This window comes from Rutidosis leptorrhynchoides, chromosome 8 (assembly GCF_046630445.1).
Source record: "Rutidosis leptorrhynchoides isolate AG116_Rl617_1_P2 chromosome 8, CSIRO_AGI_Rlap_v1, whole genome shotgun sequence".
In the NCBI taxonomy this organism is placed as follows: Eukaryota; Viridiplantae; Streptophyta; class Magnoliopsida; order Asterales; family Asteraceae; genus Rutidosis; species Rutidosis leptorrhynchoides.
The window spans coordinates 299,559,111-299,583,041 of record NC_092340.1 but is presented as its reverse complement, the minus strand read 5'-3'; the positions used below and the strand labels follow the sequence as shown (position 1 = coordinate 299,583,041).

The following is a 23,931-nucleotide window of genomic DNA, read 5'->3' as shown; positions in this document are numbered from 1 at the left end:
CTAATTAGTCTATTATTAAAACCGATTAAAGTTTCTTTTTGTCGTAATATATTTTCAAACATAAGACAAGTAGAATTCCACCTAGTATTATTATCAAAATAAGGACCTAACCAAGTGCCATTACAATTTTTAACAAAATTTTTATAGTTTTTATGTCGTTCGTTGCTCGTACGATATATCGTTACTAATAATTTTCTAAATTTATCTTTTAACGAACTACAATAAGTTAAACAATCTTGAACGGCCAAGTTTATAATATGAGCAACACAACGTGTATGTATAAACGCACCATTTAAAACCGGTTGCATTCGTATTTTTAACATATCCATGGCACTAGTATTATTAGAAGCATTATCTAGCGAAATAGTAAAAACTTTATCGATTAAATTATATTCAGTCAAAGTGTCTTGTATAATTTTTCTTAAATTATTACCATTATGCGGATAAGCAAATAATTTAAAAGCGATAGTCCGTTTCATTAATAACCACGAATCGGGATGGAACCAATGAGCGGTAACGGCTAAATAAGAATTTGCCGTTCCGTGTGGTGCGGTCCAAACATCACAAGTTATAGAAACTTTATGTTTATATGTTCGAAAACCTTCAATTATATCATTTTTAGCTTTTTTCCATAATTTAAAAGCGTCACGTCTAAGAGTAGTACGACTTACATTGTCATATCGCGGTTGTAGTCGGTTGCGAATTAGCTCCGTAAGCTTTGGATTGTCGAAGTGGTTGAAAGGAAGCCCTTGTTGAATGACAAACCTTGCCAAATCTTGACGAAGAGCTTCTTGATCGTATACAAAAATCGAACCATCCCGACCAAGTGTAGGTTGTGTCGGGTCTTGAGCGGCCCCCGAACAACTTTTTGCAAGATGTTTTCTTAAAGTAGAGTTACCCGAAACACCTACGAACTTACCACATCTCTTGCAACGAGCTTTTTCTTGATTATCGGTCATCACGCACAAGTCGAAATTAGCCCAAACGTCGCCTTTACGACTCGTATTTTTGATCGTACGAACATCGTTGTTGGTATAACGTTGTGAAGATTGGGCAACGGAAGCGGCATCGGAAGCGGATGCTTGTGAGTTATCCATTATAGGATTAGTAAGTAGAGTTTAGTGAGTAATTATAGTGTAATTATAGAGTTTTTTGAGATTTAGAGAGAATAGAGAGAATTAGATGGTGTGTTTTCAACCAAAACCCAATACCATCTATTTATACTACACTTGAAGGGGTAAAATGGTCAAAAAAAGTTCAAAAAACTGCAAAAAAAACGCTCCAAACGGCTAGTTTTTTTTTGATTTTCGAACAGCAAAAAAAAAAAAAAAAAAAAAAAAAAAATCCGGTTTTTATCCGGTTTTCAAAAATCCGGATAAAATCCGGTTTTTATCCGGTATTTATCCGGTTCTGGGGCAACGGCTAGATCCGGTCGGATCCGGATCGGATCCAGGAACCGGATCCGGTTCTGACAGGATCCGGATCTGACAAGATCCGGTTTCGGATTTTTTTTCGGATTTTTTTCGGATCCGGTTTTTTTGTTCACCTGTACCAATGACAACGGTAATAAATGTGTTGATAGTTCACGACTTTGTGTATCGATAACTATAATTGATAATGGATGTGTAATGACAACGATAATAAATGTGTTGAGGTTCACGACTTCGCATATCGATAACTATAATTTATAATTGATGTGTTGTATTAATGGAAGGACTTAATCTTACTCCTAAAATAAGTGTGATTCAGAATTTGTTTCATGGGGTAAATGTTGGGAACGAGAATATGATGTTATTTCACTTGATGCACGCAGATGATGATGATGATGTATTTTCGGATTGGAATACACAACATATGACGAATATAATTGAGATTTTGTAGTTTTTGTATATGGATTCGGGCTTAAAAGTGAACATAAACAAATCTAATATGTATGCAGTTAATTTTGATCAGTTTGAGTTGGCGGACTTGGCCTCACAAACAGGTTGTCTTCCAGGCTCTAATATGAATAGAGTTGTTACTTGAAATTTGCTTGTTGGAACGATTTTAAAAGAGGTTATTGTGGTGGAATGCTTCCCTTCTTTCTATAGGGTGTAGACAAACCTATTTGAAATCTATTTTTGGTAGACTTAACTGTCTGGTTCTGTTAAGATCAAAATTTATATGTATTTTTTTTTTGGTGGTATATATATATATATATATATATATATATATATATATATATATATATATATATATATATATATATATATAGTGGTAGGATCAAGAGGGAACTAACCAATCGGGGGGAAGCGGGGGAAGCAAATTTTTTTTTTTTTTTTTTTCGTTTTTTGAAAAAACTTTGTTCACGAACATTATAGATGGAATGAAAATATGAACATTTAGTAGAGACACTTTGTGATAAATGTTTTTATTTTGGCGGGAAAACGCTCGAAGAAGTAATATATAACAATTATCGTGTTTTTCGAGCGTATGTTGAGGTTTTAGCTATTGGGGTTTAGATATTAGGGTTTAGATATTAGGGTTTATAGGGTTTAGATATTAGGGTTTAGAAATTTAGGGTTTAGGGTTTAGATTTAGGGTTTAGATTTAGGATTTAGATTGAGTTTTTAACACGAACGGTTTAGAGTTTAGGGTTTAGGGCTTAGGGTTTAGGGTTTGGTGTTTTGGGTTTATGAAATAAACCCAAAACACCAAGCCCTAAACCCTAAGCCCTAAACCCTAAACCCTAAATCGGGCTAAATTTTACTTCACAAAACATGAAAAAAATCGTTCATATTCTTCGCGAACAATATTATCTTGAATGTTATTTTTGTCGATCGTTTTACCGTCTAAATAATAACATTCATCACGAAGTGTCTCTTCTAAATGTTCATATTTTCGTGTGATCTTGATGCCGGAAAAAAAATTCCAAAAAAAACAAATTTTTTTTTTTTTTGCTTCCCCCCGCTTCCCCCCGATTAGTTACTTCCCCATTGATCCTGCCTATATATATATATATATATATATATATATATATATATATATATATATATATATATATATATATATATATATATATATATATATATATATATATAAAGATCAAATGATCCGGTAATTACAACCTTGTAACAGTTATGATGAACTACATGTACATGCACAATTGAAATCCGACCCTAACCATTGAAGCTCACTCTACACATTTCAATACGCGAGATTAAGAAGGGATTATAGCCAAAATGCCCATTCCCAGCAAGTTTCTTGCGCTGGAGCCCAAAAAAAAAAAAATTTGCCAGGTTGCCCTCGCAAGACGAAAGGTGCCTTGCGAGTTGCCCTCGCAAGGCGCAAGCTTGCGTCCTTGCGTCTTGCGAACTTGCGACCTTATCTGATCAGATGTTGGATTTTCAGATAAGATTTAGTGAGATTTCTTAGATTTTTGTTGGATAAGATTTTACCCTATTTATAGTATGACCCTGGAACATGTTATTGCACAGTCTCATAAAAATTTCATCCTTGTGTAATTCATTGATTAAAAGCACTTTAAGGTACTAATTTAAGCATTTTTCTTCACTAATTATAGTATTTATTATTTGTTTGTATGATAATTATTTTTAATTAGTTTGTTATTTACAGTTAATCTCAGTTAATATCCATGGACAGAAGAGCTAGAGCTTCACACCGACCATCACAAGGAGAGTCATCACAACAAGTTGCTGAAAGACGACGACTATTAGCCGACCGTCCCATTCTTCCTGGTATTAACGTTGTTGCTCAAGGTGGTATTTTCGCGTACTGGCGGGGAATAGATGCTGGAGCTTTTCTATATCGTCAAGTTAATGAGTACTATCCTAGACTTGTTAGGGAATTCTATGCTAACTATGTGTTTGATCCACGTAAACTGAAATGTGTTCACGTGAACATGTTTGGTTATTCCTACGATTGGACGTTGGAGGAGTTTGGTGAGATTCTGGATATTCCAGATGGAGATTTCAAGTTTTTCAGTCTTAGCAAGGATGTGAAAAAGGCCCCGAGGAGGTCAGCTACAGGAAATTCATTCTCCGCTTCTGGGTTTGTTTCGGGACTATGTAAACCTGGTTTTTACATGCCAAACAGTGGTCCTGTCATTATCAGGGAGGAAGATATTCAGGACCAATATCAACAGACGATGAATGTCATCAAGAAGAATGTCATGTTTCGAGATGATGCTGATGTGGAGCTATCTGTAACTGAAGTTTTGATTTTGATGTGTTTGCTCGAACAAATCCCAATTAATCTGGCATATGTGGTTGCTAATCGGATGGCAGGATTGCCTGCAGCTGGTGGGAGTGGATTGCCGTATGGCATGTTATTGAACAACTTCTTTGCTGATGAAGACGAGTTGGTGTATCCTTCTGATCGAGAGGTGTTGAATGCTCAGATTATGTATGCTGCTCCAATTTAATTAATCTTGGTTGATCATGTAATAAAGTAGGTCGTAGGGCCTTTTGTACTACTTAGTTTGTGTGTTTGTAGTATGTCATTCTGGTTAATGAAATGGTATTTTAATTTTAGCCTATCTGTTTTATTGGTCATTTTAATTTCAGTACAAGTTCAAGGACGACGGGAGTAATTTGGTCAATAACTTTTATAAACTTACACTTAAGCAGTAACAAATAAAAAAAACTCAAATTTAATTGAGTACCAAAAACTTTTATAGATGGACATATACATTAACAGAAGTTAAACAAATAAAAAAAACTCAAACAGCAGCAACAAAAAAATATTAATCATATCATACGCAAAGACGCAAATCAAACCTTGCGACTGGACGCAAGACGCAAATTTTATGGCTCTTGCGTTCTTGCGTCTTTGCGTTTGTTATTATTAGGTTATAAACCTGATAATAACATTCACTTGACACACACACACTTACCCAGAGGCAGAGAAGCAAATTACATGAAACTTAGCCAAACGCAAATACGCAAACCTCCATCATCTCCTCTCTCGTTCGAACAGTAGATCGTAACCACCATCACCACCTGCACTACCACCAGTTCATCCATCGTATTCACCACAACCACCACGTACCAGTGCCTACGTCACCAACTACGTCACCATCGTCTTCGTCTGCTTCATTTTAACTACGAAAGAAATCAAGAAATCAACCTAATAACAATGGCAAATCCTCAGGTTAATTCTTCTTTCACTATATATGTTAGTTATATGGGAGTTGAATATCAATTTCATATGTTCATATATAAATGTGAAAATGTGCACACCAACTGTTCGATGAAATGTCTCTATGATAATCATCATTATTTAACCGTATTCTTGTTTTTTTTTTTTTTTTTTTTTAATAATGGGGTATATTATCTCTTGTTTTGTATAGTTTTTTGGTGAAACAACAATTTGTTGCTGGTCAAAATAACTTGACTGTCCAGGACGCAAGGATCATTTTGCGTCCTTGCGTTCCGGTTTATATATGGTCGCAAGACGAAATTTGCGACCTTGCGTACCTGTAGTTTAGGACGCAAGACCAATCTTGCGTATTTGCGTATATTATGCTGATGTTGTTATTGTTAATTTTACAGGGGTGAGTTGAAGGTAAACTGACGATGTAGAATAAAATAAGTATTATAGGTGATGTGAAGAAAGTAATGACCGAAAATCAAATAAAAATATTTAAAGAAACGTGTTTTGGTGTATGGTTAGATCTTGAATACATGGGAAACGATCCCGGACTTGTACATGCAATGCTCCAACGTAAAACTGTACGGCTGAAAAGAATTGATGATGATAAATACCCAGAGGAGCAAGATGACATATGGTTTAGATTCAAGCCTAATTTTTCTATTAGATTTGGTCGCCGTGAATTTTGTCTAGTAACCGGGTTTTTGTTTGGTACCCGTACGGATATGGCACATTACATCCCTAAAAATTATGAAAAGGAGACGGCTCCAATTAGACAACGTGTATTTCCGTCCATTAAAGAGAGCACAAACATTTTGATTGGTGATATTGAAAAGAAGCTACTAAAAAGTAGTCGGGTTGGTGTTTCGGACGATGATGTGGTTCGACTAGCAATCATATTAGTTGTAGAGAGAGCTTTTATGGGTAAACAATCTGCCCATGTGGTGAACAAGAAGTTCTTATATTTAGTTGAAGATTTTTCAAGTGTTAATAAGTACCCATGGGGGTCTCGTATATGGGAACCGGCTTACGAAGCGGTTAGTGAAGGGTTTGGTGTTCGGGAAAGCCAATTAGAGAACGGCAAGGCGTACACTTTGGCGGGATTTATGTGGGCATTTAAGGTAACTACATGTTTGATTTTAAATACTTTTATTATTTAAAGATAATATATATATTGATATTGTTAAAACAAATGATTTGTAGATTTGGATCCTCGAGGCTTACCGTCGTACCATTAAATCCTTTGCTACAAAAACGAACAAGAATGGAGTACCGAGGGCTCTTTTTTGGAAGCGTACAACAGCGGAGACTTTTGGAATCTCTGATTACATTAAACTCTTAGATATTCAGGTCAGTTGCATTTAATATTTGGAATTACCATTGATTGGTAATTGACTGTTGAAACAGAGAGGAAATGGCAAGGACGCAAGACCATTCCTGCGTCCTTGGTAAGTGATCTCCTTAATGTTTTGTTTATGACATGATTTAATTTGTACCCAAATATCCTAACCTGTCTTCTTAATTTGTAGCACATTGATGGCTGGGCTACATTTCTTTTAAGATATCGTCAGAGATTTCTCCCCAGAGCAAGCCAGATGTTTAACACTCCTGAGTTTCCACATGAGGTGGTTAAAGCAAGTTCTCGATGGACAATTATGCCATCTGGATTCCTGGCTCAGCTTGCAAACTTTAAAGAATTTTGGGGATTAAGTCAGAAGGAGAAGGAGGAGCGGTTGAAGCAAAAAGAGGAGAAGTTGAAGTAGGCCAAGGCCAAAGATCCTAATTTCAAAGATAATGAAGGAATCACTGTCTTTAGGGAACCAAATTACACGTATATAATTGCTCTTGGGGATGGTAGTGATGAAATGTATCCAGCTTGGTCTTCATGTGATCAGGTAAACATTCTAATTATCAATCTGTTGTTGTTTATAATTAGTAAGCAAAATGGTAGTGATGTTTTTTGTAAACTGGAATAGGCGCAAGGTACATATTGCGACCTTGCGTCTGCAAATGTACTTGGACGCAAGGTTAGTCTTCCGACCTTGCGTCTCGTAATGTTCTTGGACGCAAGGTAAGTCTTGCGACCTTGCATCTTCGTGTAATTTGGACCAAGGTTCTTTTTGCGTCCTTGCGTATGGATGTTTTTCTGAATAAACATTCTCTTCTGTTTCAGATCTTGATCTCAGTACACTTTAGACAACCAGAACATTTCTTGCTGCTATCATTAAAGTTAGAAGAAATGAAAGTTTATGTGTACGACAGTTTACCCGGTCTTGCAAGTGAACAACTACAACATGTTGTCACAATGTTGTGTGAAAACTTGCCCGTCTACTTGCACGCGATTGACTACTATAACAAGAAGCCAGAATCACAGCTTGAATATTACTACCAAAACAATGAGAGTATGGAGTTGATGATTGAAACTGGGAGTAATGTGCCAGTGCAGGCAGGTGAAACCGGTGACTGTGGTGTTTGGGTGTGCATCCATATGGAGAGACTGGTGTTTGCACAGGAGGGGCTTGATGACATTGGAGATCCAAAAAAGGCTGCACAGGAATATAGGAATAGAATGGCAAGGACTTTCTTCCGTGCACATTTTGATACACTACCGCCACCACCAGAGGAAAAAGATGCGACAAAGGATGCTAAAAAGGCTGCACAGGTTGTATGATTGTACCCTTGTTGATATGTATATGTGTTGTTGAACTTGTTGTTTTATGAAATTCTGCACAGGTTGTAATTATATGATACAAGTACTTACTAGTAGGTTGGAAAGAATAGACTGTAAGAGTAGCAGAGTAGCAGGGTTATGGAAGAAAGATGGACTATCTTGCGACCTTGCGTATGTGTTGATTAGGTCGCAAGGTCAATCTTGCGACCTTGCGTATGGATTAATGAAGTCACAAGGTCTATCTTGCGACCTTGCGTACGTGTTAATGAAGTCGCAAGGACTATCTTTCGACCTTGCGTACGTGTTAATGAAGTCGCAAGGTCTATCTTGCGACCTTGCGTATCTGTACATGGTTGGACTCAAGGTTTAATGATAGCATAGATAAACCAAAATATAGATTATCGCACATAACATAGATAAACTTCGAGAATTTATTACAACCATCGATATGACATAAAAAAATACAATAGGAAAAGAAAATAAACAGAAACTTGGAGATTGGTTTACTAATTATCGCTCGCTAGATTGCACGTTGCATAAAACTGAGACTGATAAGCATGAAACGCTTCTTTGTCAGTGAGTTTCTCCTTACCCTTTATCGACTTTAAAGTTGAGGCCGATGTTTTTACTACCCTTTTCGTGGTTGGTTCACCAGTTCGATCAACTAAAGATTTTCACGTATCCCTACCATGACCTGGTTCTTTGCAACGAGTACATGTTCTTACTGTTTTGTCAGTGTCTTCACCCGTTGATGGATGACGTTTTGTTGATTTTGGGCATCCGGGAGCTCTTTTCGGCTTAATGGGAGGGTTTACAATTGGTAGGACGTTGGGCCCCGGATCCGACCATTCAGACCGATGGGGCAAAGGAAGGATGTGTTCCATATACGTATGATGATGTAGCGTGAGGGTACGAAATAGTATTATTTTTACTAGGAAATACTACAAAATATGACACAAGTTTTATTAATTTACGGATGGGATATACCTAAACCTTGCTACAACACTATAGGCAGTGTACCTAATCGTAGAGTAGTGTAGTTTTTAGTAAGTCCGGTTCGTTCCACAGGGAGCTAGTGATTACGTACTATATTTTTATAAAACTATATTTATATAAATATATATATCTAAGTAGTAATATTATTATAAAAGGGGGGGTTTTTACCGTTTAATGACCGGTTTGTCGATTTTATATTTTTAAGCGTAAAGATAAATGACAATAATTAAAGTGCGTAAAATAAATAAATGACGATAAATAAAATAACAATAAATAAAATTGCGATAGAATATGAAATAAAAGGATTATGCTTATTTAAACTTTCGTAATCATGATGTTCGACGTTTTGATTTTAATTAATTGTTACTCGGGTTAATTGTCCTTTGTCATGGTTTATTTGATACCTATCTGGTTTTTATCCATAATAGTCCATCGGTCATAAATATAAAGTGCGAGTGTCCTCGTCAAATTACCCTTATACCCGAAGTCAAATATTCCAACTAATTAAGGATTTAAACTGTGACGCAGTTATCACTTCTGTCAACAATTACACCAGTTATCACTGTATGTAATCTACCCCTGTTTTGATTAGATATGAATATTAATTTACCCACTTGATCAGTTTGAATAATCAATTACCCAACCCGAATAATTAATTAAATGATTATAATAGATTCCATATGAACGTCACTAAATAGGACAACCATAATCATTATTAATTATTAGGATAATTAATTTGAAGATAGGTTCGACAGACTCCAATGAGTTGTCACTCAATTAGACAATACCCCCCATCTATTAATAGTCAATAGTCCAATTTCCACAAGTGTCGGTCTTTTGCCCAAACCTTAATTATGGTACAAAGCCCAATTACCCAATTTTAGTAATTAGCCCAACATCATGATTACTTCGTTTTAAATAAGCATAATAATAACTTAGCTACGAGACATTAATATAAAAAGGTTGAACATAACTTACAATGATTAAAAATAGCGTAGCGTTACACGGACAGAATTTCGACTTACACACTCAAACGATCTCTATCATAAATCTTATTATTATCATAATTTAAAATTAAAATTAAGATTATTGTTATATCTTATTACATTAACATTATGATAGAGATATAGAATATAGATATTGGATATTAGATATAGATATTTGATCGATATATAGATAAAAAGAGGATAGAAAAAGTTGTAATTACATTGACGACTTACATGGCCTTTTATAGGCGAAATATGAAATTGAATTTTCATTTACGACCCCTGAACTATGCTCAATTAACAACTTTTTATTATTTAATATTATTCTTATTATGAATTATTTAAATATTATATTTTATTCTTGTGCATAGTTGACTCGTAATTTTTACACCGTTGCGTCGAGCGTTGAGAGTTGACTCATGTCCCGGTTCCGGATTTTCGAACGTCCTTGCGTACTATTTTATATCGTGTACTTTGCGTTTTGTAACTTGTACTCTTGTCATTTTTAGACGTTCCTCATCAATAATTTGAACCTTTTTAATTGTATGTTGTACTTTTGAGCTTTTTGGACCTTTGTGTCTTCAATTCGTCGTTTTCGCCTTTTGTCTTCGCACTTATTTAATACAAACGAATATTACTTGAAAATGGAACAATTGCAACTAAAATCTTGTCTTTCTTGGGGGATAATGCTATGAAATATATGTTCCTTTTTAGCCTTATCAATATCCCCACACTTGAGCGTTGCTTGTCCTCAAGCAATATAGTCTTGAAAAACACTTGAATCACTTCTTTATTCTTCACACTTTGTACATCAGTGACTTCAATACGGCGATATGAACAATGATAGTAACAATGTGGTTAAAGGTGGGTGTGTCCTTTATAGTTGCCTCGGGTTTAGGTCAACGACACTGGCAATCAAATAGCCGATTTACTTTCGGTTTCCAAAGCAAAGTGCACATTTGAAAGGCGGTTTGAAGTCCCACATGACTATAAAAATGTAGATCCTTAAGGAAATTGGATCTTTATGAAAACATTTGAACTTTTGAAAATTCAAGCTAGATTTTACCCTAGACAAGTTTTCTGATTTGATCCACCATCGGTGTTGCAAAATATATTTGTGGATCAATATTTTGGCTAAAAACTTTTAGGCTCGTGTAATCCACTGCTATCCCTGTATCGGAAAGCACACATCCAGTTTACTTGTTCCGTATATTACCTTTCGGCAAACTACCGTCCGGTTGTAAAGGAAAGCGATGAACAAGAAACTGTTAAGGCAATGTCTAATGACATGCATTTGTTTATGGTCTTTTTAACGTGTCGGATGCTAGTACTATCCTTGGTATGAGCAATAGTAAAGATCATCCTATAATTTTTCGGTCTGTCACAAGGTCCTGTCTTCGACCATGCTATGCAACCACCGTTCTTACGGTTGACACCCGATTTGGTTCAGGTGACCTAATGAATTCTGATGAATTCTCAGGATTTTACGTTCAATGGTAATGAACGCATTGAAAATAGGTTTTCAGAAAACAAATCGGTTTTATTTTTGATCAAAATATTTTCTCGTTCAAGCTCGAGTTTAGATATCATTGAATTCCATGAGTTTGTAATTCTCAATCTTTAAGGTCAATCTTTAGGATTGAGTAATATCAGTCTTAAAAGCTGATTTTTGATCTTTAAGGAGATTATCCTTTCTGGAGATTTGATTCATTAGTCTTATCAAGCTAATTTGCACGGTGCCCCCCTATTGTGCGAGATAAATCCTTCTCATGGTTAGGATAAATCTGACCACATGGCAACCCTGTTTGATGCTGAGGTCCGTGGATTTCCTGCTGATTTTAGAGATGACTTTTCTAGATTTTTCGTCAACCTACAGCTGGTCTGGACGACAACTTCTTGACCTAAATCAAGAAGCGCGTGTCTTTTTCGGAAGACTTTACTTCCTTTTAATGATGGAATTGATTCATCGTGTAGATCCATCTTTCTTACAGTAAATCGGGTAAAACTGATTAAAATCGTCCAAAACAAAAGTACCTGCAATAACTTTACAGAAACATGTGATAGATAGTTTTTAATTGAATAACTTGGTACATTCTCCCCACACTTAGTTTCTTTCTTTGCCTTTTTTATTCTCCTTTATTCCATTTTAAATGAATTCAATCGTTTTAGGGTGTTTCTCAATTTATGTCCTTTTCGAGGTAACGATAATTTCGGTATTATCACCTAGTTTTCATCGTTCATAAATATGTATAAACATGATTTTGAGTTCATTTAATTGAAAATTTTTCAAATTTTCACAAAATTTGGCAAATAAACTAAGTGTAAACCCGAGAGAATTTATAACCCTTCCCCACACTTGAGATCATGCAATGCCCTCATTTGCATGAAATCAGACTATAATTATAAATTCATGAGGGTGATTAGTGTAGAAAAGTGATTAAAAATACCCAGTTTGTAAGCATATTATTTTACATCACATTTGATATTTTGCGCCTTGTCATCAAAATTAGTAGCTTTTTGTTGAACTTAATGACAGTCTTTGAAAGTGTGCTGTTTTACCCTGTTGTGTACATAACATAAAATACAAACATATATACATATTTTTGAAGTTTGGTATATAACCCCTACGTTCAAAAATTAATATAATATTTTTTTTTTGCATACTTTAGATCAATAAAATTAAATGATAACAAAATTTGTCGCCCCGCCCTCGGGTAAAGCAATTTCGGCTCAACGACCTAGTCTTTAACTCACGACGAATTTTAGAAATCATTTTTTAAACTTAATGAATTAAAGTAAATTTTGTTTTTAAAAACTTAAATTAAAATGCATATTAATTTCATAAAAAAACCTACAAAACAAAAATTCAGAATGGAGGGAGAAAACTAGTTCTTTAGTGTCTGCTAGCGGAAAAGACCAATCGGGTTCCATTCTCGGAACTACACGAGAACAGAACAACTAACTCTAGATAGCATTTTCTTTTTAGAACATTTGAATCTCCCCACACTTAGGTAGCCGTGGTGTCAAAATTGTGATTAACTTCATCGTTAATTTCTCTTGGTCCATAATCAACTTGCATATCCGTGACTTTTTCTTTAAGCTATTGGTCGGATTCCTGTGTAATATCCACAATTTCAACTAGTTTCTCCTTTTCTTTAGGTGATAGATTGGATACTAACCGGTTACATAACTTAAAGTTCCCCTTGGTTCTAGCATCGCGAATCCGTTTAATAAGTTTCTTCATTGAACTATTAATAACGGGATCATTTAATTTCGTATCAACAACGGGGTTCTTTGTTATCATGTCATCATTAGGTGTTACTTCATTTTCCCCACACTTAGGCGTTTCATTATTGCTAAGTATTACCGTTATAGTTGGTAAAACCACATGGTTCTTACCAATTGTTTTTACTGGTTCAACGGTTTTGCCTGGTGGAGATTTAGACTTTCGAATCATAAATGTGATCGATTTGTCACCACTTTTAAGTGTCATTCTTCCATTTCCTACATCAAATAACGCCTTGGTGGACGCTAAGAATGGCCGACCTAAAATTAGAGGAATGTTTGGGTCCTCTTCTATGTCAATGACAATAAATTCGACTAGAAAGGTTAAATTGCCTACTTGAACGGGTAGGTTGTCAGCAATTCCAACTGGGTGCTTAATGGTTTGATCAAAGAGTCGAACACTCATATCCGTTGGACTTAACTTACCTACACCTAATCTCTTATATAAGGAAAGAGGCATAACACTTACACTTGCACCTAAATCTGCTAGTGCATCATACATGACACAATCACTAAGTAGACAAGGAACAATAAATTCACCCGGATCACCTACCCTAGGTGGAGGTTTTGGTGGAACTGTCTTCACCGGGTTTATATTTACGGCTTTTGTTTCTTGCACTTTCTTATTCTTTTTCTTCTTCTTCTTTCCAGAAGTATCACAATCTTTATTACTTATTACTTGCTCATACTCAACTCCTTTTCTTGAAAACGGGATGGGTGGTTTGTATGGCGCCACCACTGGCTTTACATACTCGGGTGGTGGTGGTGTAACTTCTTCATTGTTACTCTCATCTAAAACCTTCCCATCTTCTGGAGCTGGTTTTTCAGAATTTGTTGACACCATATTAACATTCTCGTTCTGAGGATTTACTTCAGTATTACTCGGTAGCTTTCCTTGTTCCCTCTCACTCATCATGCTAGCAAGAGTACCTATGTGTTTTTCTAGATTCAAAATGGAAGCTTGTTGAGTTCTTAATGACTGATCAAATCTCTCGTTCGTTTGGGTTTGAGTTTCAATAAATTGTGTTTGAGATTCAACTAGCTTGAATACCATGAGACGACCCGACCCAATCCATCTGGACAAAGTCATCAACATCTGGTCCCATTGCGATGATCGACTCCAAGTACTATTCTTAGTTTGAGCTAATGCACAGCGGAAGACTTAATTCGTACCTGAGAATAAACATGCTTTAAAATGTCAACATAAAGTTGGTGAGATATATATGTTTGATGCTAGCAGTGTTATAACTATGGACCACAAGATTTCATATATAAAAATATAATACACTCGCAAGTGTATGAAAAGCATTCCAAGCAGTGGGCACCCGGTAACTAGCCTTAACAAGAGTGTGTACCCCTGAGTTATAATAATATGTGCACCGAATCAAGTGCGTTCCGTTAACCTCGAAGTACTAAACACCCGTTCTTCTAGTTTAGTAGTGACTAGAACAACATCTGGGTGGGGGTGTAAAACCCGATAGATCTATCTTTAGGATTCGCGCCTACCAGTTCATAAACCAATAGTTAAAGTTACCAAGCTAGGGGATTTTTGATTCAAACCCATGTAGAACGTAATTTTAGTCACTTGTGTCCATAACGTAAATCATTTATAAAAATATCGCATGTATTCTCAGCCCAAAAATATTTAAAGTTTAAAAGGGACTATATACTCACCATACTGTATTTTGTAGTAAAAATACATATAACATCATTTAACATGTGCAAGGTTGGCCTTCGATTCACGAACCTATAATATTCATATATTTATTAACACATAGTGTTGTAATCGAATAAGTTTACATATTTTTATTGGTGATATACATGTTATATTTAATAATTTATAGGTTTTATTAATTAATTTAGTATGTTTATTATATATACACTTTTAAATAAATAATTAATATTTATTTACAAAAATTTTAATATAGTTATGTTTTGTGTATTAAATATATTTTTAAGCAACTAATATTTATATGATAAGATGGTATTAGAATAAAAAGTTGTTTCCTTTTATAATAATAATAATATAGTTGTAAAAATAATAATTTTTAATAATATCACTACTAATAATGATATTGATAATGTTAATAGTAATAGTACTTATAATAATAATAAATTAGTTTACTTAATAATAATAATAATAATAATAATAATAATAATAATAATAATAATGACAATAATAATAATAATAACATTTTATAAAATAAAACTACCTTTAAAGCTTTTCCCAAAAATAAATGCCTCAAACAAGGTTTGAACCTGAGACCTTTCTTTCCACAACATCACCCTCTAACCAATACACTGTTTCTATTTTTTTCTGCTTCTAATACCGAATTAAACTGATATAACCCATGATTACTCCGGCCCATCAAGCCCAACAAAAATACTTGAATTATGGCCCAACAGAAATGCTTAAGCTGGGTCACGGCCTAATAACACGGCCCAAAATTTCTCAGCAGCTTTTATTTAAAAAGAGAACAATTGTGTTAGTCTAGTTTCGAACCCGCGACCTCTCGTTTAAATGTAAACACCCTAACCACTCTTCCGTCCGTTTTCTTTCTGATAAAGTACATAAAAAAAAAATAAATATAATCCGTAATAGTTGTTACTTCTCCTTCTTCCTCTTCAAAAACCAATCGACCTTAAACAGAACCCGAACATTTACAGAACAACTTATAGATCGTTTATATTTTCCCAAACTGAACATAAATCGAATGGCTAGGTTTAACAATCAATTAAAACAGGAATTAAATAAAACAAAAGCTGTAACAAAAAAAAAAAAAAAAACTCGTTTATGAACTCGAATCCAATTTTGACAATTAAAGTTGTTTCAGACAAAAATATAACATAACAGAGATAATAAAACGTTTCTAGGATCTTTGTATACCATCAATTAAGTCAGAAACAATAACACAATTTCGAATTTGATTAACAGAGCCATCGTTCGACTATAAAACCCAAAACTTTGCTCTTAAAATTAACAATCGATAAGAGAAAATTGAAAGCTCAAATTGTGCAGAAAGATTCACTAGATTAATCCTAGCAAAACCGTTTTTATAGTTTTAAAAAAATAATACGAATTCCAGTTTTAGAAGAATTAAGTAATAACAGAGGTAATAGAATGGAACTGGGTTCCTTTTTCTTTTGCTTAAACCTAATCTATACTAAAGTTTTTAGTCGATAATTGATAGTGAAAATTTGAGATTCCCGTTTGATTTATAGCGAAGACATAATCTCACGGGTCAGAAGGAGACAAGCAGAAAAAAAACAGATATCAGGTAGAAGATATAGACACGCGTTTTATTAATATTTTCCTATATCAAAAATTAAAAATAATAATAATAATAATAATAATAATAATAATAATAATAATAATAATAATAATAATAATAATAATAATAATAATAATAATAATAATAATATAAATATATTAATAATAATACTTATTAATATCATTTTTAGATAATAATGATAGTAATAATTGTAAAAGAAAAAGGTAATAGTAATATTACTAATAATAACAAGTTAGATATTTTAAATTTTATATCTATATTATATATTACATTATTATTAATAATACAGATACTGGTACAAAATATAATTTTAATGTTGAGAGTAATACTTATAATACTGATATAATAAATTATGCTTAACAAACCTCATAGTTATATATTATATATTAAGTTTTGAAGTTTATAATACAAATATCAGTATTAATACTGAAGGTAACGTGATAACTATATTTTAACTTGTAATTAAGTTTAATACGACAATAATACTCTTCATCATACCAATTTATGTTTACTAAACTTCGTAGCTATATATATTTCATTTGTTTATCTAGACTTATGTTTAAATGTTTATATATATGTATATATATATATAAGTGTACATATTTAATTATAAGAAATTGTTCGTGAATCACCAGGCATGGTCGAAGGGTAACTAATCATCCGAATATAAATTTCACACTCTTTAGACTTAAAATTAAGGTTTTTGCTTATCGTGTCGGAACATATAGAGTTTAGAGTTTAAATTTGGTCGGAAATTTCCGGGTCGTTACAGTATCCACCCGTTAAATAAATTTCGTCCCCGAAATTTGGTAGAGATTGTCATAAATAACAATAGGAATGTTTTCATGACAAATATGAGGTAATAATAGAGTTTTATCATTATCGAAAGATATGGATAAAACGATTCGATCATGTGATGCGCACGAGTGAAGCTTTCACAAAATAATGAAATGAGTGAATATGAAATTGTTTTAACCGATGACATAACTAGAATTGATTTCCAGAATTTTAAGGGCTTTAGGGAAAATTTTACGTAATAAGATTTGGTTCTTTGGCGATCAGGATCTTCTTTGATTTAATGCGGCAAATCTGTTGTGATTTCTTTGTCGGATATTTCACTTATAAAACTACCTCCTTCGTTCCCTTATTTCCATATCCCACATCTTCTACTCTTTCTCCTTAATTCTTACTTAAAGATATTTGCCAATATGCTCCATCCTATTCTAATCCTTGATATATTTTTAAATTTTCACATCTGTCATCCGCAGTTAATGCCTTCTCCTATTTGCTGCGATTTATACTCTAATTTCTATCTTGGAGCTTCATTCTTTCATTTTCTCTTCCCGTCATCAAGCCAAGAGAGCAATGGTTCGGAATTCGTAGGTATAAGATTTGAAATGAACGTAGCTAATGTTCTCAGAAAGGAATGGTAATGGCACGATTTTTTTTTTTTATTTGTCAGAATATCCAGGAAAATAGAACTATCAAAATGATTTGTTTTTAATACGTTTCGGAATTGGATAGAATGTAAGAGCCGTGTAACATGGCACATGATGACGGTACTGTGAATCATCACATTCCATTAGAAACTTAACATGACTTACTGTAATATAATGAAGTTGATCAAGTTTCATTATATTATACTAATTCATGCATCAGTTCCCAACACTGCTTCAGAACATTCCTATTTTAAACTCGAAGGTTTTAGAACTTAGAAACTAACACAGTTTCTTTTATATTGTAATGCAGATATTACGGAGGAATAAATGATTTCAGATAAGAATGGCTGTGAAAACATCCTCAGAAATATTGGGGATATTTATAATGAAAGATATGATAATATCTTGGAATTTCTAATGTCTAAGGATGATGATGAAAATTGACCCGTAAGGGTTTAGATTCAGAAGCAAGGTGTTTGCTACAGAATCGTCATGATTCTTTATGTACAAGTTTAATCCTTGAAATTTGTTCAGAGTCTCTTTCACGGTTTGCTCGATCCGATTTTTAGTACTAAATTTTCTATCGAGCGTTCCCAACACCTCCTCCTTTTATCATCAACTTTTGGTCATTAAGACCGCCTACAACATGCTGCTTCGTCAGCATTTCAAAAACTACTTCATAGTTCAAGACGTTTTTCAGAAACTTCACATTCGGGGTATGAAGTTTTAAAGATAAACATCATAAGTATAGCTGGGGGAGTTCTGCAAGATTTTCAAAATACGACTTGCGGATTCCGCTAAAGGGATGCCGAGCTGCTGGTACATGATGTCGTGAAAGTTTCTCCAGTAACGACGGCGAAAGGACAACGTATTTATCGAGATGATAATAAGACTAGTTTTACTGAGAAGTCAAAGTGGAGCTGTGATAAAAGTGGCTAATTTGGAAAGAAATTGCAAAGTTATTTTGGGTAATAATAACACTAAAGAAATTAACACTACTGCGTGTTAAACGTTGACTCAGTCTCCGAGAGTCTTACAGGAGCGTAAGTCTTTTCTTCCGTAGATGAAACGCGGTTGGTTCATCCTCTCGATTGAGGGGTTTTCAGAAATCATGAAAGATTTGAACATGCATTGCAATTGTCGAGATACAAATGAGGTTTAAGATGCAATCAAGTGGCAAGCTTGAAGAATTATTTAGTTTCATAAGTTATAATCAATATTTTAATTTAATTCATTTTAATTGTCCCAAGTTAGCAGTCCAATAGTCCGATGGTTCAATGATTCATATATAATTTAATATATAATATTCGAATTAAATAATACGTATCGTGACCCGTGTACCGGTCTCGGTATCGATCACAACTCAAAGTATATATATATTTTAGAATCAACTCCGACCCTGTATAGCCAACTCCCACCTTCACATATAGAGTGTCTATGGTTGTTCCGAAATATATATATAGATGGGTCACTATGATAAGTCGAAACCTTGCATACGTGTCCCGTTATTTAAAGTGCGTAAAAATAAATAACAGAAATTAAATGACAATAAATAAAATTGCGAGAATGTAAATTGCGATAATGTAAATGTTAATCAGTTAGCTGGGAACAGTTAGCCGGAACAGTTAGCGTGAAATCCTATCACAATTTCAATTAATTAATTCGTTTGTTTCTAACACTTTTTATTTTTGTCTAATGTTTTCTTCGTTATGCCACTTGTTGGATTCGGATAGGTAAAAATCCGAATATGAAATTTGGATGGAAACGGTTATTTTGTGATGAACGGATACGTATATCGGTAATTGTAAATAGAATAGCAAACGACCGTCGAATCAGATTCGGAGAATGTACAGTGTAACTTATTAATGTGAATTCTAGATATTCCTCGGGTACTACCCACCCGTTAAAATATTTTTATCATTAACAGTTTGTACGAAAGAATTTTTAATTACAATCTTTATGAAAATATACTTGCATATATATTTTCATCGGATGAAATCATGAATTTAAGGAGTCAATAAGATATTAAACTCATTTGATTTATTGTTAGCACTTGATTACGTGATCTCTAAAACATTAGAGATTACCTAATTTCCATGCCGAACGAAGGTAAATGAGATAGAACAATACGTAGAATGAAATTAATCGATGTAGAACGATATGTAGAACGAAGATCATACTCGAAATACAGATAGTAATATTGAGGCGTGTGATGTTGTTATCCGAGGTACAAGGTGTGATGAGATTTATGACACGGTTGTGGTTTATGGGTGATAAGGATACCGTTGACGTTAATGGTGGTGATGCTGCTGGTGTCTCCACACCAGATTCTCCAAAGCCATTACTCGATCACGTAGTTTGTTAACTTCTTATATTATGTCGGAATGATTGACGATTGAAACGAGCGGGTGAGTAAGATTCGAAATATAGGATAATATATAATCATAACGGAATATTTCTAGAAATGAGAGGGTAAATGGTTTCTCGAACAGGTTCGCCGGGAAGTGTTTTCAGGTTCAGTGCCAATAGAAAGTCGATGAATGGAAAAGTTCTTTGATGTGAAATAATTTTCGAATATAGGATGATATTCTAACTACATAGAATATCTATATATATAACACTAAGGATTTTGTAGACTACAGAAGAACCTACGGCATTTGTCAGGCAGGTCTACAGATGCGCTAAAATATGAATTATCAGATACGCAAAAAAAAATATGAATTTCGTCTATACACTATCGATGCACTGAATGCAGTAGAACGTGTCTAGACTAAAGAATAATAAGCAGACAGTTCCCTAAGGATGATAAGCAGATGGTTTCCGACTAGATATGATAAGCAAAACTTTTGACATGTAAACACGGTCAAAGTCCAGACTCATTAATGTATTCTAACAACTACTAATCAGACACACTAATGCAAGACCTGGTTCGCTAAGACCAACGCTCTGATACCACATGAGACGACCCGACCCAATCCATCTGGACAAAGTCATCAACATCTGGTCCCATTGCGATGATCGACTCCAAGTACTATTCTTAGTTTGAGCTAATGCACAGCGGAAGACTTAATTCGTACCTGAGAATAAACATGCTTTAAAATGTCAACATAAAGTTGGTGAGATATATATGTTTGATGCTAGCAGTGTTATAACTATGGACCACAAGATTTCATATATAAAAATATAATACACTCGCAAGTGTATGAAAAGCATTCCAAGCAGTGGGCACCCGGTAACTAGCCTTAACAAGAGTGTGTACCCCTGAGTTATAATAATATGTGCACCGAATCAAGTGCGTTCCGTTAACCTCGAAGTACTAAACACCCGTTCTTCTAGTTTAGTAGTGACTAGAACAACATCTGGGTGGGGGTGTAAAACCCGATAGATCTATCTTTAGGATTCGCGCCTACCAGTTCATAAACCAATAGTTAAAGTTACCAAGCTAGGGGATTTTTGATTCAAACCCATGTAGAACGTAATTTTAGTCACTTGTGTCCATAACGTAAATCATTTATAAAAATATCGCATGTATTCTCAGCCCAAAAATATTTAAAGTTTAAAAGGGACTATATACTCACCATACTGTATTTTGTAGTAAAAATACATATAACATCATTTAACATGTGCAAGGTTGGCCTTCGATTCACGAACCTATAATATTCATATATTTATTAACACATAGTGTTGTAATCGAATAAGTTTACATATTTTTATTGGTGATATACATGTTATATTTAATAATTTATAGGTTTTATTAATTAATTTAGTATGTTTATTATATATACACTTTTAAATAAATAATTAATATTTATTTACAAAAATTTTAATATAGTTATGTTTTGTGTATTAAATATATTTTTAAGCAACTAATATTTATATGATAAGATGGTATTAGAATAAAAAGTTGTTTCCTTTTATAATAATAATAATATAGTTGTAAAAATAATAATTTTTAATAATATCACTACTAATAATGATATTGATAATGTTAATAGTAATAGTACTTATAATAATAATAAATTAGTTTACTTAATAATAATAATAATAATAATAATAATAATAATAATAATAATAATAATAATGACAATAATAATAATAATAACATTTTATAAAATAAAACTACCTTTAAAGCTTTTCCCAAAAATAAATGCCTCAAACAAGGTTTGAACCTGAGACCTTTCTTTCCACAACATCACCCTCTAACCAATACACTGTTTCTATTTTTTTCTGCTTCTAATACCGAATTAAACTGATATAACCCATGATTACTCCGGCCCATCAAGCCCAACAAAAATACTTGAATTATGGCCCAACAGAAATGCTTAAGCTGGGTCACGGCCTAATAACACGGCCCAAAATTTCTCAGCAGCTTTTATTTAAAAAGAGAACAATTGTGTTAGTCTAGTTTCGAACCCGCGACCTCTCGTTTAAATGTAAACACCCTAACCACTCTTCCGTCCGTTTTCTTTCTGATAAAGTACATAAAAAAAAAATAAATATAATCCGTAATAGTTGTTACTTCTCCTTCTTCCTCTTCAAAAACCAATCGACCTTAAACAGAACCCGAACATTTACAGAACAACTTATAGATCGTTTATATTTTCCCAAACTGAACATAAATCGAATGGCTAGGTTTAACAATCAATTAAAACAGGAATTAAATAAAACAAAAGTTGTAACAAAAAAAAAAAAAAAAAACTCGTTTATGAACTCGAATCCAATTTTGACAATTAAAGTTGTTTCAGACAAAAATATAACATAACAGAGATAATAAAACGTTTTTAGGATCTTTGTATACCATCAATTAAGTCAGAAACAATAACACAATTTCGAATTTGATTAACAGAGCCATCGTTCGACTATAAAACCCAAAACTTTGCTCTTAAAATTAACAATCGATAAGAGAAAATTGAAAGCTCAAATTGTGCAGAAAGATTCACTAGATTAATCCTAGCAAAACCGTTTTTATAGTTTTAAAAAAAATAATACGAATTCCAGTTTTAGAAGAATTAAGTAATAACAGAGGTAATAGAATGGAACTGGGTTCCTTTTTCTTTTGCTTAAACCTAATCTATACTAAAGTTTTTAGTCGATAATTGATAGTGAAAATTTGAGATTCCCGTTTGATTTATAGCGAAGACATAATCTCACGGGTCAGAAGGAGACAAGCAGAAAAAAAACAGATATCAGGTAGAAGATATAGACACGCGTTTTATTAATATTTTCCTATATCAAAAATTAAAAATAATAATAATAATAATAATAATAATAATAATAATAATAATAATAATAATAATAATAATAATAATAATAATAATATAAATATATTAATAATAATACTTATTAATATCATTTTTAGATAATAATGATAGTAATAATTGTAAAAGAAAAAGGTAATAGTAATATTACTAATAATAACAAGTTAGATATTTTAAATTTTATATCTATATTATATATTACATTATTATTAATAATACAGATACTGGTACAAAATATAATTTTAATGTTGAGAGTAATACTTATAATACTGATATAATAAATTATGCTTAACAAACCTCATAGTTATATATTATATATTAAGTTTTGAAGTTTATAATACAAATATCAGTATTAATACTGAAGGTAACGTGATAACTATATTTTAACTTGTAATTAAGTTTAATACGACAATAATACTCTTCATCATACCAATTTATGTTTACTAAACTTCGTAGCTATATATATTTCATTTGTTTATCTAGACTTATGTTTAAATGTTTATATATATGTATATATATATATAAGTGTACATATTTAATTATAAGAAATTGTTCGTGAATCACCAGGCATGGTCGAAGGGTAACTAATCATCCGAATATAAATTTCACACTCTTTAGACTTAAAATTAAGGTTTTTGCTTATCGTGTCGGAACATATAGAGTTTAGAGTTTAAATTTGGTCGGAAATTTCCGGGTCGTTACATACCACGTCTTCCATATTTGACTTTTTCTCTTCGGTTTGTTGTTGTGGTTTATATAAGCCAGGTCTTTGTTGATTGAAAGTGTTGTTTTGAGTTGGTTGGTTATTCGGACCTTGTTGGTTATACCAGTTATTTTCGGGTCCTTTTGGAT

The 23,931-nt window shown here is 33.2% G+C and overlaps 1 protein-coding gene across 1 annotated transcript; it reads left to right on the top strand.

Moving 5' to 3' along the window:
• Window positions 1-5,684: 5,684 nt before the first annotated feature.
• LOC139864342 (uncharacterized) lies at window positions 5,685-7,822 on the top strand. Its single transcript, XM_071852920.1, has 6 exons — window positions 5,685-6,162; window positions 6,559-6,599; window positions 6,681-6,910; window positions 6,968-7,046; window positions 7,128-7,178; window positions 7,325-7,822. Exons 1-6 carry the CDS (start codon window positions 5,685-5,687, stop codon window positions 7,820-7,822), a joined length of 1,377 nt encoding a protein of 458 aa, XP_071709021.1.
• Window positions 7,823-23,931: the final 16,109 nt, after the last annotated feature.

Coding starts and splice junctions, on each gene's coding strand:
- LOC139864342 (XM_071852920.1), top strand. CDS start 5,685: ATGGGAAACGATCCCGGACTTGTACATGCAATGCTCCAACGTAAAACT. Junction 6,600..6,680: donor AGACCATTCCTGCGTCCTTG/GTAAGTGATCTC, acceptor CTTAATTTGTAG/CACATTGATGGCTGGGCTAC. Junction 7,179..7,324: donor CAAATGTACTTGGACGCAAG/GTTAGTCTTCCG, acceptor CTTCTGTTTCAG/ATCTTGATCTCAGTACACTT.